Genomic DNA, 17,667 nt, shown 5'->3' with positions numbered 1-17,667 from the left:
ACTTGTGGTATCTCTGGGATAGTAACACTAAAAAACTAAGACAGGTATAATTAGGTGTCCTCTTCAGTAAAGAAGCACAAAGTAACTTCAAAGTTTATCTATCATTTCTGTGTGGTTAAAGTAAATAGCTTTTAAAGACTATGATTTAGAGCGTTATATAAATATATGCCTTAATTGGCAGCAAACATGGCAAAGAAAATAAACCCAGTTTTATCTGATTAAAGAACAAATATATATTTTAAATGATAAAATCTTACTCTGCATTTTTAAGTTCACAAAATGTTAGCATTCTATTGGAATTAAGATAAAAATTTTTATTTTAATAACATGACATCACCTAAGTGGATCTTCTTTGCATTTTACCCTTCTATTTTAGGACCTCCCATCAGATGTCAGAATACTTATACTATAAAAGGAGTTAGGAAGAACCAAATAGAATTGTTGATATTATTATTTTTAACCTTTACAATGATAATCTTGTATGGTTCACCAAATATGGGTTTAGCAATGTTTCACTTCTGTATAGTAAAAAGTCATGAACTAACTCTTCATCCATCATTTGAACTTCTTTGAGTAAATAAATATATTCTTATAATAACAGAATCTCTAGAGGAATATAAAAATAATAAATAACACCCTTGTGCATGAGGTCACCATGAGTCAATCTGACAGCAACTGGTTTGGTCTTTGGTTAATTCAATGACACTACAAATAAGCACCATAGTAGCAGAGGCCTCCCATCCCATTTCTAGCTGAATTACATTATCAGTAAGTGTTAAACATATACTCTAACTACCTAAGTATAATTGGACATTTTATATCTAGTTTTTCCAACTTTAGGGAGCAACCATATGCTTTTTAGATGATAAAAACTTAAAATAATAAAGAAAAATTTGGTAAGCAACTCACCGACTCTATGCTTCTTAAATAAAATGCAACAACAAAAGACTAGAATAAAATACTTGCACTGTAGGTAAAATACTCGTAGTATAAATTTCAACACTTTAGGAACTTCTTTTCAGAAATTGTATCTTCTTAGAAATGATTACTTGCATTTTCTTTACCTTTGCTAATAAGAAACTGCACAGTGCACAAATGACCAGCTCTTGCAGCTTTCATCAAAGGTGTTCTTCCACCTTCAGATTCATGCTCCTATTAAATAAATAGAAAAAAATAATCCATCAGTGTCAATTTACTAACCATCTAATTTAAACAGTACCAATGCTACGAGAAATAATAATGAAGATTTAATACTTACTCAACATGACCACTTATACCACCTACCTCAATTTCTCCAAAATATAGGAATAATTTTAGTCTACACAAAATGGTGACACCACCAGCTCCCTTACCCCATCTGGTTCTCAAAGCTCCCCAAACAGTAGTAGCACTACCACCCCAATCCCAATCCTACTCTACTCTCCACTAGCTGGCAAAAGATTTCTCCTCCTAGAAAAAGTGATCAATCCAACTTTTTAAGGACAAATTCAGTTTTGCATACTAAACAATAACCATTAAAGATAGTATCAACACTTAATTTACTTCCCACAGAGAAACAATCACATTTTTTCTAATTCTAAGGTAAAAGATATTTTCCTAACTATTCACTTGAAGTGTTAAAATGGAACCTTAGTCTCATGAGATGATTAGAAGAACTTGATCTAAGACAGGAACGAATCTCTAAAGAAAAGGAAAAAAGAAAAATATACCAATTGGTAGATTTTTTTTCCCAAAGAGTAAAACTTAAAACTTTAATAGTCTTATAATAGCAGAAAGATTGTTATTCTTTCTAGAAAGTGTGCCAGCAGAAGGAAATCATAAAACAGCTTTCATCTTTGCCAAATATCAAATGCCACTTGAAAGAGCTCACTTGTTATGGTAAGCATTATCTGGTAAGAGAATTACGAATGTTTATTTTGTGCATCTAAATATTAAATGTAGCTGGTATGTTGCTTCTATGAAAAGTTCTCTCATCTATCCCCTTTACCTATGTATGCAAACATTCATTTATACTATTCTGGTCCTCTTTTGTTACTAAGAAAAACTCTGATTAAGAATAGTGAATAACTAAGGCTTTATTTCAGCTTTACTCTTAATTAATTAAGAAAATCCTCTAACTACCACATTGCCAACTTAAAAAGTGTGCTCTGCCAATAGAATAAAATTTAACAAAACTTACTACCATCGACTCGGATATGACTCATAGCGACCCCTTCTTGGGTTTCCAAGGAGGTATCACTACAGAAGTAGATTGCCCAACCTTCCTTCCGAGGAGTGGCTGGTGGGTTTGAACCGCCAGACTTCTGGTTAGCAGTCAAATGCCTTAGGCATTATGCCACCAGAGTTCCTAGAATAACACTTAGTCTGCTTACATAACTATACTTACAACTCAGACAACTTAACAATGAGAAATAAAAGTAGATTGTCAACCCAACAGAAACTTTAAACTGAACTGCAGAAACAGCAATTCTATGCTAAAAGAGGTCTTTTATAGTCTAATATTGCTCAATTACCTATAAAGCATATTAGTTTATGCTTCGATTTTTCTACTTGTGATGGCATATTGTGTAGATAACAATCCTTATTAATTCTAAGGTACAGGTGAACTATACATAATGAATGCTAACTGAATAATGGCAAAATAATTAGGGTTTTAAATGGATTTTAAACTTACATTCAAATGTAGGTAAACCTAACATTTTCACATTTGATTTCAACCAAAACTGAACATATACTATGAAGACCTTACTCAGAATGGAAAAACCTGGAAAGCTGTTTGTCTAGTTTTTCCATCCAACTTATTTCTGTATCATCAGTACAATCAATCACATATTGGAAAGAAAATGTCCCATTAACAACTTCTCTCTCCTCCTGCCTTAGGACACAGGCTGTTCTCTCGTCCCTGTAGAACTTGCTTTCCACATTTTCACTTACTTAACTCTTTTTCGGGAGCTCTGGTAGTGTAGTGCCTAAGGCATCTGACTGCTAACCAGAAGGCTGGTAGTTCAAACCCACCAGCCACTCCTGGGAAGGAAGGTTGGGCGATCTACTTCCGTAGCGATATTGCCTCAGAAACCCAAGGAGGGGTCGCCATGAGTCGGATCTGACTCGACTGCAATGGGTTAACTCTTTTTCATCTCAAGTCAAGCATTACTTCCTCTAGGAAGACTTCTCTGAACTTTCTGACTAGATCACTTTATTCATTATTGACTAATAGCTCCATGAACCTTTTCTTCACATGATGCAAACAGTTGGTGCATTTATTTGACTAACATGTCTCCTCCATTAACCTGTAAAATTCATGAAAACAACTGTATCCATTTTTCCTTACGATTGTAGCTCTAATGTCTAAAACAATGAAGTGTTTGAATATTGTTTATCAAGCAGGAACCTAAGTATAACTGGGCTCTTAAATCTTCCCTCTCATAATACCAAGGTTTGAAGTTTTAATTATCTATTAGGAAAATAAGAGAAAGAAAATTAACTGAACAAGAAATTAATAGTAGCTAAACTTGAGAGCAACACATTAATTATCTGTATTTGATAATACATTATTCCTAGAATATGGATGGGTAACACTAATTTCTTTTCTTTCCCTTTTTCTTTCTTATCTCTTAAGCCTAGGAGTGACACCCATCAATATAACTAGGTCCCATGAATAATAGTAAAAACTAAGATTTTGAAACTCTGTTTAGAATAAACTTTTAAATAACTGTTAATTCTGTGTAGTAAAAATATTACCTTCGGTGATAAAATAAATCAGAAAGTATAGTACCAAGAGCCTCAACCCCAAGTAAGTTTTAAAATTCAACATACTAAGAAAATTCCTGAAATAAAACATGAAAAAGCTACCTGTTTTATTTTCTCCCCATAAATACACATTTCATTCCTTTGGTTTTGAACAATTATGTTTGAGAAAATGTTTGGTAAAACGCCACACTTTTATATGTACCACATTTACAATCTTTTATGTCCTAAAATTAGTAAAGCATATCCTGTAATATATGACATTTGGCCCAAAGTATCTGACAACTAAATCCTCCTTTTAAAACAGGAATCAAAGGTATATATACTATTCACTTATGAATGCTGGGTTTATAAATACAACTAATATTTGTTTAAGATCAATAAAGTTTTAGGATATAAAGTCCTTCATATTTCTTCCTTCATAAACACAGGGTATTATTTTCAAAAGCAGTTGTGTAGTGTAACAGTTCTTCTTTTTCTGTTCTTGGGAACAGTTAGAATAACACAGAGATTATTTGTACCTTGGGCATTTGGGAAAACTCACGTGTACATCCATCTGGATCTCTCATCTTTATTGAACAGGAGATTAGTAAATTACTCATTCAATTGGCAATATCGCTATTATTCTATTGTTTCCTATTCTTTTTTTTTTTTTTAATTGTGATTTGGGTGGAAATTTACAGAGCAAATTCACTTTCCATACAGCAGTTCACATACACTTTGTCTCATGACATTGACTATAATTTACCACAATGCAACAGCTCCGCTCCCCCTTCCTCCCCAAAGTTACCTCTTCCCTGTGTCCATCCCTCCATGCACTCCTGCCCCCTGAGCTCTCTCCCTGCGCATACAGCCCTTCTTTCTCCCATGTAAGGTTTCCTATTCTCCAGTCAATTCTGACTATATTTATAGAAAAAATTCAGTGTTCATTTCATCTAAGTATTCAAATTTATTGATTGTTCATAAAACTGGCTTATTACTTTTTTTTAACTTTTATTGTGATTTGGATGAGTTTACAAATTCATTTTCCAATAGCAGTTCATATGCATTTTGACTCATGACATTGACTGCAATTCCTCACAATGTAATAGCTCCCTTCCTACTTCCTCCCTGTAGTTACATTTTCCCTGTATCCTTCCCTCCTCCCATGTACTCCTGCCCCCCAAGTTGTCTCCCTGTGCAAACACTGCCCTTATGTTCTCCCAAGATTGATCACTCCAAGTAGTGCACCTACCTGATGTAAATGTTCACCCCATATGCCTGTCTATGGGGCCACAGGAGTGAACCACAGGAGTGAGTTCAATTCCAGACCTGAAGGGTGGCCAGGGACCATAGTCTCAGGGATAGAACTGCCTTAGGAATTTACCATTTTATCTGTGCCTTGCCCCTCCCACCCTGCTCTTTTTTTCTTTTACAAAATTTGTCTGGCTGGTTCATCTATTTTAGTAGTCTTTTTTTTTTTTTTTTTAATCATCTTTTAATTTTTTCATCGCTATTTTGTTTTTTAATCCCTGTTTTATCATTTTCTATTGTTAATTTTTCTCTCCTCAGAAGGAAGGTTGGGCAATCTACTTCCATAGTGATACTGCCTCAGAAACCCAAGGAGGGGTCGCTATGAGTCGGGTCCAACTCAACTGCACATAACAACAATATATTCTTTGTACTATTTTATTAACTTCATTGTCTATTATGTAATTTTTTATTATAGGAAGGTTGGGCAATCCTACTTCCGTAGTGATACTGCCTCCGAAACCCAAGGAGGGGTTGCTATGAGTCGGGGCCGACTCGACGGCACATAACAACAACAACAACAACAACAATTATATAGATAAAAATTTTCCACTTTAGCTATATCCTTCCCCTGCCCCCGTAATTTTGCTATGTTGTGTTTTTGTGCTAATTCAATTTCTACTTTGTAATGTTTACTGTGATTGCCTCTTTACCCCATTAAAGTATATAGAAGTGCTTTTTCCTCAATTTTTAAATATATGCGAGTTCTAAAAAAGTTTTATCGTTGATCTGTACTTTTTAAGCAATGTTGTTGTTGTTGTTATTTGCCGTTGAGTCGGCCCCGACTCATAGCGACCCCTTCTTGGGTTTCTGAGGCAGTATCACTATGGAAGTAGATTGCCCAACCTTCCTTCCGAGAAGTGGCTGGTGGGTTTGAACCGCCAGCCTTCTGGTTAGCAGTCAAGTGCCTTAGGCACTATGCTACCAGAGCTCCCTTTTAAGCAATAGACATCAGAAAATATAATCCACATGATAAGGAGAGTTTGGGGATTTCTTAGGACTTTCTGTGGCCTAACACATGGACAATTCTTATAAATGTTCCTTGTATCACAGAAAAGAATATATAGCATATTTATCAGAAACAGGATCTAGCTCAATCTAAGAGCGTACTTCATTTTTGTATCATTACCAATTGTTTTAACTATTTGATCTATCAGTTTCATTACAGAAGGGTATGAAAAAACATTCTTCCACTACAACCACAGCTCTGACCCTTTTCCTTGTAATTTTTTCCTTTATTTGGAGGATAAATTGTTATTTACATATGAGTATATGATTGTTACATCAGTTGGATATGTGTTCATATATCTCTAAAAATGTTTTTGGCTTAAAATTTAATTTTATCTGATATTAATATTACCTTAAAATCTTTTTCATCAGTCTGTCAATGTTTCTCTGTTATTTTTGCTTTAGGTTTGTCTCATGTAAATAGCATTTGCTAGATTTTGTTTTTTAATCTAATTCAAAAGTCTTTACCTTTTAACAATTAAGTTCAATAGGTTTATATTTGTTCATATTACTAATATGTTTTATCAACCTTCTAACACATCCTACTGAATTTTATGTTATTGTTTCTAGAGTTTTGGTAATATCTTGATCTTAAATATAAAAATTTAGGTTTTTTAAACCAGAGTTTATATTTACAATACATTTTACCAATTTCTTTGCTTAACGTAGCTTCCTGCATCCCATACCTTCCTCCAGGCTTCAGTTTTCTTCTTTTTGATGTACATATTTTTAGCTGTTCTTTGGCAACCATCTGATGGTAGTTCAGATCTTTTATTCTTTGTAGATCTGAAAATATGCTTATTTTCCTCCCTCTGAATGGCAGTTGAGCATAGAATTCTATATTGTGTTATTTTCTCTTGGTATTAAGAATATTAAGAATATTACTCCACTGTCTTCTGTCGTTTATCATTGTTGATGAGAATCAATTATGTCCAATATAATTTTTATCCTAGATATTTAGTTTTTATTTCCACTCTTCCCCTTACAATTTAAATTTATTTCATATGCACTTGTTTTTAATTCACAATTTTCTTCTTCTTTTTTTTTTTTAAACTTTTATTGTAGTGAAAACATACACACCAAGACATTCACCAACATAACTTCCACATTTACAGCTCAGGGACACTGATAACATTTTTCATGTTGTGCCACCTTACTGTTATCCTTTTCTAAAATATTCTACCACCATTAGCATAAACTCAATGCCCCGAAAACAAAAGTTTCCCTTTTCCCCTCTGTCCTACCCATGGTAAAAACTAATTATCTATCTATCTATTTTAACTATCTAGCAAATTTCCCGCTTTTCCTCTCCCATCCCGGGTAACCAACAAAGAAAATTTCCTTCCATATATAATCCTTTCCTTGAGTTTTCATGATAGCGGACTAATACAATTTATTTGTCCTTATGTGATTGACTTATTTCACTCAGTATAATGTCCCTCAAGTTCATCCATGTTACATGGTCTGTCATGGATTCTGCATTATTCTTTAGTGTTGCACAGTATTCCATTATGTGTATGTACCACAGTTTGGTTATCCATTCCTCTGTTGATCGGTACATAGGTTGTTTCCATCTTTTGCTATTAATTTACAATTATCTTTTGTTTCATAATCTTAACATTGTTTTCAGCAATTTGTGATAGACTCACAAAGCCATGTTTAACATTCTCAAGATTAAAATCTTTTATTTCATTTTCCTTGGGTGTGGATTTTCCTGTTTGATTTGCTGCTTTTGGTTTTTGTTTGCTTGCTTTTCGACCACTTCTCTTGACAATAGATTTGTCCTTGAACTTGATAATGTTTTTAGTTGAGAAAGCTTACTTTGTATATGTTTCTTCTTTTTTCTCTTTTGTCCATCCACAAACATATCCCCCTTCTCATCAGCTGGTTTAGAAATTGCCTCAGTCTGGCACTTAAAGTCCATTTCAGAAGTAGGCCACTTAAGCTTCTTGTCCCATGGAGATATTTCAGTTCTGCTCTCTGAATCAAAGAATGATGTCGGCCAAGTTCTTAGTTACACTGTTGTCTCTGCTTCTTCTGTCCACCAAGAACAATTAGCAATTTCTAACTGCAGCCCTGGACAGCTACCTGGAGCTTTTGTCCCCCCACCCCCAAAGATGGGGCAATAAGGTCCCAGCTCCTTGCTCTATTCAAGAAACTTAGATCTAGTGGTATGTGACATGTGCAATGCATTCAGTCCTGACTTTCCTGTAGAAGTTTAAATCCCTGTCCCCACTGCCCTTTTTTTTTTTTAGCCTTAATTATCCTTGGGCCTACAGCTTCAGCTGTGGATCCATGCTCTATTTGTAGTCCATGAGGATTTTTAATCTTATTTCTACATGTATCAGCTATATATTTTGTTTTTCTCCCATACTGTTTTTATCATTTCTATGACTTGAAATGATACAGAGCACACAAGCTGGCAAATATACTAACACTGACTTCACCTTTCTGATTGAAAATCATTTGTACTTATATTTAAACAACCTTGCAATAGCTGAAAAGGATTTATTTAAGACACAATAACCTAGAAAGACAGAACTTAGCCTTTTTAAAAACAATGTATTTATTAAGAGTTTTATGTATTTCACAGATTGTTTTAATTAAGAAAAAAATTGGCAAGTTTTCTAGCTTAGTGTAGTAAAATTTTAAAATACATGTATTTTTTACCTTAATAAGTTAATATTTAAAAAGCGAGGTCATATTTAAAGCTTATTAAGTAAGTTAATCACTAAAGTTGAAGTATACTGATAAGTGAATAATTAGAGCTCCTAAGTCCCCTAAAAGTTTATCTATGAAATGATACATTGTAAAGTTCTGGTTCTGGTGAATAAGTAGTAGGAGAAACAAGGTTCAATTTTTTTCTACTTGACTTCAGATAACAAAATTTAATTTTAAATTAAGTTGATATCCTTTAAAATTATAACTGCAGGGCACCCAAAATATGTACTTAAGGACTATAACTATTATCACAGAGGCAAAGTTTCTTGGAATTGGAGGGGGACATACTCTAGAAGAAATGATCAGAATCATGGGGGAGGGGAGGAAGACTGTTTTATACTATATATGAACTAGAGGATTCTGATACTCTCCCTGGGAAGTATGTATGTTCTTCCAATTCATCACTGTATATTCATTACTACCTGAGTGATCTACAGTTAATGATCTGATTCACATTCCTCAGTACACTCAGGATAGACAAAAGAGTAAGAGGAACTGTCTTAGGGCTTGTGTAGTTTCTAAAAATCACATGTAAAAAAGAGAAAAACCAAGCTTATTTAGTTTAGATGGAGGATGAATAATCTATTATAAAACAAAGATGGAAAAAGAACAGAACTCAACAATGATGCAAAATTATCTGTGTAGACACTAGCAATGTTTCAAAGTATGGACAAATTATCATAAGAATCTCCTGGTACATCAGTTAAAATGCTGATCCCCCACTCCAAATTTACTGAATCTGAAACTCCAGAAATAGAGCTTATAAGCTTCATTTTTTTTTAAAAAAAAAAGCATCCCATTTTTTGGCACATGGAAGTTCTGAGACAAGTAGAGAGATATTTGTAATAACAGTCTCTTTCACAAATCTTGAAGAAATAACACTTAACTTCACGTTCTGTATAGGAATCTAAAGTATTATGCAAACTGAGTAAAAGTTCATATTTTCACAGAATATTCTGTTAAATAAATTCATTTACTTTGGTCAACATCGAATGACTATAACAATTTCTCTTTCAACAAGCCAATAATGAAGGTACTTAATAAACATCATGATTAAGAATGGCTTGGTACTCAGAACTTCATTTTAGGTGGCCCAAATTATTGATAATCCAATTTATTCCTATTTTTAAAATTAAGCACTGCATCTGAATTTAAACAAATTTTTCTAGAATACAATGGATATTAAATGTGCTTGACTTTTAAAACAATCAAGGCACACATTCACAAATTATTTTCAAAAGAAATGTTTGCCTATAAACAAAATTCATCTTTATTAAGAGATAATTTCAGAATGAGATCATAGGAGACAATTTTAAATAAAGAAAGTTTAACTTTTAGTTTATATAAAACATGGCATGAGTAATATAGTAAATATCTTACTAACATTTTTTTTCATTTGTTTGAGGATTGTATTAAAAAACAAAACAAAAATTCAATACATCAATCCTAAATCTGAGTGTCTGATTTTTCATGAACAGAGTTAAATGCAAAGGACTTGATCATTGGGACTTCTCATTTGGGACATCTTAACTCTCCCAATAAAGGAGAACATAAAAGAACTATCTAAATAAGAATATTTATTTTTGCCTATGAAACTTTTTATGAATACCGAATAGGAAAAAATACTAAAGAAGCAAATTACTAGTAATGCAGATCTCTTTTTATTAGGACTTCATATTCTTTTTCATTTGAAGAGGACTTCCTTTTTACCCAGCAGGGTCCTGGAACTTCTTGCTGAAATTCAGGTATCCATAGTTCTGGTTGCCTACATCTATCTTTATTTATATGGTAGCTTACAAGCATCAAAGGCTACCCTCACCTGATGCTTGGCCGGATCTATGCCCTCCAAAATAGTCTTCATGTCCTCCTGCTTGTCCTGTGAAAGGAAAAAGAAGAACTCACGGATCTTATTCCAAAAACGAAAATCACATTTGGCCATGAAGACCTTGTGATTGGTACTTCAGATGTTGGGCTTTATTAACTCAGGATCTTCAACTAAAAAGATTCTCCTCTGTAGAGACCATAATCTTACAAGCAGAGTATGGATTTTTTTAAGGGTATGATAATGCAGTTTTCTACTACTAAAACTTCAATGTAAACCTTTATATATGCAGAAATAATTCTGCTGAATTATTTAAATTTATGCCTTTGTCTTCAAATAGAACTAAAGCCACAGATACAGGAGCAGTTCTTTTACTATCTGACTAAGAAAAATACTGAAATAAAAAAATTTGGGAATTTCAGAAGTTGAGAGGAAAGAAAAATTATAAAATAATTAAATAGTTATATAACTTTTCTTCCCATTATAAATGCTCACATAATCTAGTGATCACACTTTTCAACTGAAACAGGAATCTTCCAAGAATTTGAGAGACAGGATATTTGTTTTTTTCTCTAGACCTAGACTCCTAACAGAGAAAAACTACTTGATGGTGAGACAAGGATAAGACTGAGGAACCAGTAATAAGCTTTATAGTCATTGACCAGAATCAACCAAGTTCCCATATGAAAGAAATGTGGCCTAAAAGAAGGCTTCGCTCTAAGGTACTCCAACCTCCTACCCAGGCAATGTGCTTTCCCTAACAAGACACATCATACATAGGGTAGAGAACAAGATTGACTTGGTAAGGAAATATTCTCAGTTAGCTACCTGATGTGAACTACCTAAGGCTCACTAACATAAGATTCACTTCTTCTCTAACCCCATAATATTTTCAACAAATAAAAAACCCTATTCAAGTATATATAATAAGCACAAGAATCCAACATGGAACCTATTAAGAAGTACCACAAAAGCGAAAACAGTAAAATTTTAGTCAAATATTCTCCCTATACTTCCAAATGAATTAAAGAGAACATAGATTCATAAAGTAAACAGTAAACATGTAGAAGAAATTTAAATGTGAGTAGTAAGAGTGGAAGAAAACAAGAGAATAATGAAACCATGACAACCACATTAGAAGCAGCAACAAGTAAAAAGAAATAACAGGGACCTGGAGGGCAGGCTTAAGTAAGAAACAATGAAGAGGAGATGAAAGGAACTGGACAGAAAGATCCAACATATAAATAAGTATCTCAAGACAACAGAATAGAAAAAGTGTTCCAAGATGTAATTAAAAGGAAACTTTTCTTCAAAAAAAAAAAAAAAAAAAAAACTTGCAGATAGAAAGGACTCACTGTTTTCTGAGAAAAACTGGTAAAGAAAAATCAACACCATGGCATATCCTGGTAAAATCAGAGATATTTAAGTATAATTCAGGCAGAAAAAGCACGTCTCTTATATGTGGTGGGGAATATTTTAGCAGGCTTTGGCAATATTTAGTACCAGAAGACAGCAGAATAGAGGGCTTAGAATTTTGAAGAGAAAATTCAAGTGATTCAGTAATTTTATATATGGCTAAATTCATTTATAAATATAACATAGTATTCTCAGAAATACAAGTACCTGTGAGTTCCTTTTTTAGGGGAAAGAGTAAGCATATATTGAAATATCAATACCAGTCAACCAAAAGATGAATCAAGTTAAGACACTTCAGAAATTAAGAAGCTAAATTATATATTCTCAACAACAAAAATAAAATAAATTACAGACATCTTAAAAAAGAAGCAATATATAATAGAGCATATAGAAGGCACAGCTACGGATACTTCTTAGATATAATCAAACACTACAAAGCATTGGTTTCCTGGATTTAAAGACGTAAGACAATAGTCTCTGGGAAAACTCACTTAAATGGCATGATACAGTTAATAAAGTTTATCTTCTATATCCTAGTTTGGTGAGTAGCATCTGGGGTCTTAAACGCTTTCAAGCAGCCATCTAAGATAAAACTATTGGTCTCTATTCATCTGCAGTAAAACAGAAAGAAGGAAACTAAAGACTCAAGGAAGACATTTTTTTACAGGATTAATATCTTAACTACCACTTGTCTGGGAGCTCTGGTGGCGTAGTACCTAAGGCATTTGACTGCTAACCAAAAGGTTGGCGGTTCAAACCCACCAGCCACTCCTTGGTAGGAAGATTGGGCAATCTACTTCCGTAAAGATACCGCCTCGGAAACCCAAGGAGGGGTCGCTATGAGTCGGAGATGACTCGACAACACATAACAACAACAACCACTTGTGTGTCAGAATCATTAACAAGCTGTGCAATGCTGATGACACACTATGCTTGCTGAAAGTAAAATGATTCGAAGCACTTACTGATCAATGAAGATTAAAGACTATAGCCTTCAATGTGGATTACACATCAACATCAAGAAAATAAAAATCATTATAACTGGACCAATAAGCAACATCATGATAAGTGGAGAAAAGACTGAAGTTGTCAAGGATTTCATTTTATTTGGATCCATAATCAATGTCCATCAGAGCAGCAATCAAAAAATCAGATGACATATTCCACTGGGCAAATCTGTGGCAAAAGACCTCTTTGAAGTGCTGAAGAGCAAAAGATGTCACTTTGAAGCCTAAGGTAAGCCTGACACAAGTCATGGTGTTTTCAATAGGCTCATATGAATTGAAAACTGGACAATGAATAAGGGAGACCAAAGAAGAATTGTGGTGTTAGGAAAGAATACTGAAAATATTGTGAACTGGTGGGAGAACAAGCAAATCTGTCCTGGAAGAAGTGCACCCAGAATGCTCCTTGGAAGAGAGAATGGCCAGACTTTGTGCCTCACCTACTTTAGTGGTTTTGTCAAAGGTAACATTCCCAGGAGAAGAATATATCATGTAAAGGGACAGTGAAATAGCGCAAGACTCTCAACAAGATGGACTGACACAGGGACTGCACTAATGGGCTCAAGTATAGGAAGAATTGTGAGGCTGGTGCAGGACCTGGCAGTAGTTCATTCTGTTGTATACAGGTTCAGTATGAGTAGGAGCCAACTCAGTGGCACCTGACAACAGAATCACAAAACAGAACATAAATGTTACAATCATGACAATGTAAAAATAACTGATGAAAATTCTTTGGTGGAAGATACATTAATCTCCTTGTCTTTAAGAATGGGGTCAATAGATACTTTTTGAATATTTGATTCGTAAGTTGATTTTCTCATTTTTGTAAAGAAATCAACAAAATATGTGGATCCTTTTCTAGAAAGTAATCTTTCCTATGTTTTATATAGTACACTAAAGTTTTGTGAGCAATTAATAAGTAGTTCACAGGGCTATTTAGAACAGAGTGAGAATATTTTTTAGATGGGGCAAACTTAATGACTAAACAGAAGTTAGAAAATTAAACCATTCCTTCAGAAAAAAAAAAAAAAGGTAACTCATGTTAGTGAGAATGTGGGGAATCACAAGTTCTCAACTCTTAAAGAGTACAGACTGGTCAATATTTGTATACAATTTGGAAGACTGAAGAAGAGTTGATACTTTTGAGTTGTGGTGTTGGAGAAGAATGCTAAGAGTACCATAGTCTGCTAAAAGGACTAACATCTGTCCTGGATGAAGTGCAGCCAAAATGCTACTTGGAAGCGAGAATTATCAAAATTTTAGATGTGGATGCTAAGATAACCAGCATTTCTGATGAAATGGCATTCTAAATTCCTTGTCTGTCAATGAACATAGCCAAAATGAAAAAACAATTATAAATAAAGGAAATTCTGAAAAGTTTGAGGGTATATAAGGTGTGAAGAACAGATGCACCACAAATTTATACTACTACTCACAATAAACTTTAATTGCAGAAAAATGAATAAATTTATAACTGAATAATATCAAAGATGACTGGTGAAACTATATATTTTTTTCTTTTAATCAAAGAGCCCTTTTATAGATAGATCACTGAAAAATTCTTAGAACATTTAATTTTAAATTAGTTAAGAATAATTATGTAAAAATCTGAACTATCTGGGCCCAGTTATGTTTGTGTATGTGTACATACGTTTCATCCTAATAACTTTTCTTTTCTACTTAAGATTGGGCAGTCTTTATTTCAGTATGAAGATCATTATACAAAATGAATGTGCAAATTGTTTTCATAGTGAATTCTCTTAGGACTCACTGAGGTTATAAAAGGTGGTCCCCTGTTCAGTTGATAGACGTTCTCTTTTGGGTGTGCCCTGACTTTATCTCTTTTGATTTTATTTTTTGGGAGGAGTTATAGTTTTCCTTCTTTTTTTGTGTGTGCTTTGCTATCATACTAATAATTTTTTCCAATCCTAGATCTATACAAGGAGCTCTGGTGGTGCAGCAGTTAAGGCATTTGGCTGCTAACCAAAAGGTCAGAGGTTCAAATCCACCAGCTGCTCTGTGGAAGAAAGATGAGGCGGTCTGCTTCCATAAAGATTTACAGCCTTGGAAACCCAATGGGAGTCACTATGAGTTGGAATCGCTTTGACAGGTGTAATATCTATATATGTAGTCTTCAAAAGATATTTAACTTTTTATTTTGAAATAAAGTAAAATCAGATTTACAAAATTAAAGAAAGTTCCCAAGTACATTCAGTCAGCTTTCCCTAATGTTAACATTTTATAAACCAACTAGCTGCTATCATAGAGAGACTATATTCTTAATTAAACTTTATTTCCACAAGGTTAAGAAGAAAATATTTACTTAAAACATAGAAGTCTATGTCAAGAAAAATGTCCTGCTTCTTTGACATTTAAAATAGAAAAAGGACTTAGGGTAGGAGAGATTATAATGACAGACTATTCTTTATTGGAGTAGTCTCAGTAAATTAACTGTGTATTTTAGGGATTAATAAATTTTCTCTATTAAAATATTTTATAATAAACTAAATCTGCTAATAAAAAACCAAACTCACTGCCACTGAGTCGACTTGACTCATAGCGACCCCTCCTTGTGTTTCCAGGGCAGTATATCTACATAAGTAGATTGCCGAATCTCCCTTCCGAGGAGCAGCTGGTAGGTTTCAACCGCCAGCCTTCTGGTTAGCAGTCAAATGCCTTAGACACTATGCCACCAAAAAATGATACATTATATTTGAGGAGAAGAAGGAAAAAAGGTGAAGGGGAATGACCAAAAAAAAAAAAGCTAGAAAATTTAACTAATTTGCCCAAGGACATCCAGCAGAGTCAAAGTAAGAATAAAAGTCTCATATCTCCCAGCATAATAATAGGCTTTTACTGTTGTTGTTAGATGAGTCGTCTCTGACTCACAGCGACCCTATGCACAACAGAACGAAATGGTGCCCAGTCCTGTACCAGCCTCACAATGCCTGCTATACCTGAACCCATCGTTGAAGCCACTGTGTCAATCCATCTCAATGAGGGCCTTCCACTTTTTCAATGAGCCTCCACTTTACCTAGCATGATATCCTTCTCCAGGGAGTAGTTCCTTCTGACAAGATGACCAAAGTAAGTAACATGAAGTCTGGTCATTCTTGCTTCCAAGTAGCATTCTGGCTGCACTTCATCCAGGACAAATGTTAGTCCTTTTAGCAGACTATGGTACTCTTAGCATTCTTCTCCAACACCACAACTCAAAAGTATCAACTCTTCTTCAGTCTTCCTTATTCACTGTCCAGCTCTCACATGCATAAGAGGCATCTGAAAATACCATGGCTTGGGTTAGGCACACCTTAGTCTTCAAGGAGACATCTTTGCTCTTCATCACTTGAAAGAGGTGTTTTGCAGCAGATTTGCCCAACGCAATATGTCATCTGATGTCTTGACTGCTGTTTCCATTGGTGTTGACTGCAGAACTAAGTAATATGAAGTCTTTGACAACTTCAATCTTTTCTCCATTTGTCATGAAGCTGTTTATTGGACCAGATGTGAAGATTTCTGTTTTCTTTATATTGAGGTGTAATCCATACTGCAGACTGTAGTCTTTAATCTTCATTAATAAGTGCTTCAAATCATCCTCACTTTCAGCAACCAAAGTTGTGATATCTGCATATCACAGGTTAATCAGTCTTCCTCCAATCCGGATACCATGTTCTTCTTATATAATCCAGCTTCTCAGATTACTTGCTCAGCATACAAGCTGAGTAAGTATGGTGAAAGGATACAACCTTGACACACTCCCTTCCTGAATTTGAACCATGCAGTATCCTCTTGTTCTGTTTGAACAACAGCCTCCTGATCTACGTACAGGTTTCTCACGAGTAAAATCAAGTGTTCTGGAATTCCCATTCTTCTCAATGTTATCCATAATTTGTTATGATCCATACAATCGAATGCTTTTGCACAGTCAATAAAACATAAGTAAACATCTTTCTGGTATTCTTTGCTTTCAGCCAAGATCTATTTGACATCAGCAATGACATCCCTCGTTCCACGTTCTCTTCTGAATCCAGCTTGCATTCTGGAAGCTTTCTGTCAATATATTGCTGCAACAGTTTTTGAATGACTTCAGTAAGATTTTAACTGCATGCAGTGTTAATGATATTGTTCGATAACTTCCACAGTGGGATCACCTTTCTTTGGAATGGGTACAAATATGGATCTCTTCCAATCAGCTGGCCAGGTAGCTGTCTTCCAAATCTCCTGGCATAACCAAGTAAGTCCCTCCAGTGGGGCATCTGTTTGATGAAACATCTCAAATGGGTATTCTGTTAACTCCTGGAGCCTTGTTCCTCACCAATTCCTTCAGTGCAGCTTTGACTTCTTCCTTCAATACCATTGGTTCTTAATCATATGCCGCCTCCTGAAATGGATGAGGATCGACCAGTTCTTTTTGGTACAGTGACTCTGTGTCTTCCTTCCACCTTCTTTTGATGCTTCCTGCATTATTCGATACTTTTCCCATAAAATCTTTCAATATTGCAACTCAAGCCTTAAATTTTTTCCTCAGTTCTTTCAACTTGAGAAATGCCCAGTGTGTTCTTCCCTATTGGTTTTCTAACTCCAGGTCTTTGCACATTTCATTATAGTAATTGGCTTTGTCTGCTCGAGCTGCTCTTTGAAATCTTCTGTTCAGCTCTT

General features: G+C 34.5%; 1 protein-coding gene across 1 annotated transcript in view; it reads right to left on the bottom strand.

The window, feature by feature from the left end:
- The window catches only part of LOC103195433 (ankyrin repeat and KH domain-containing protein 1), a 173,635-nt gene that overhangs the window by 48,489 nt on the left and 107,479 nt on the right, over positions 1-17,667 (bottom strand). Inside the window, exon 11 of the mRNA XM_042780711.1 lies at positions 1,065-1,152. Coding sequence (XP_042636645.1) covers positions 1,065-1,152 — 88 coding nt within the window. The remainder of the gene's footprint in view (positions 1-1,064; positions 1,153-17,667) is intronic.

Source organism: Orycteropus afer, unplaced genomic scaffold, assembly GCF_000298275.1.
Source record: "Orycteropus afer afer isolate SDZICR_OR568_19922 unplaced genomic scaffold, OryAfe1.0 scaffold00056, whole genome shotgun sequence".
NCBI lineage: Eukaryota > Metazoa > Chordata > Mammalia > Tubulidentata > Orycteropodidae > Orycteropus > Orycteropus afer.
The sequence above is the reverse complement of the archived record's forward strand: the minus strand, read 5'-3'. Positions and strand labels throughout refer to the sequence as shown.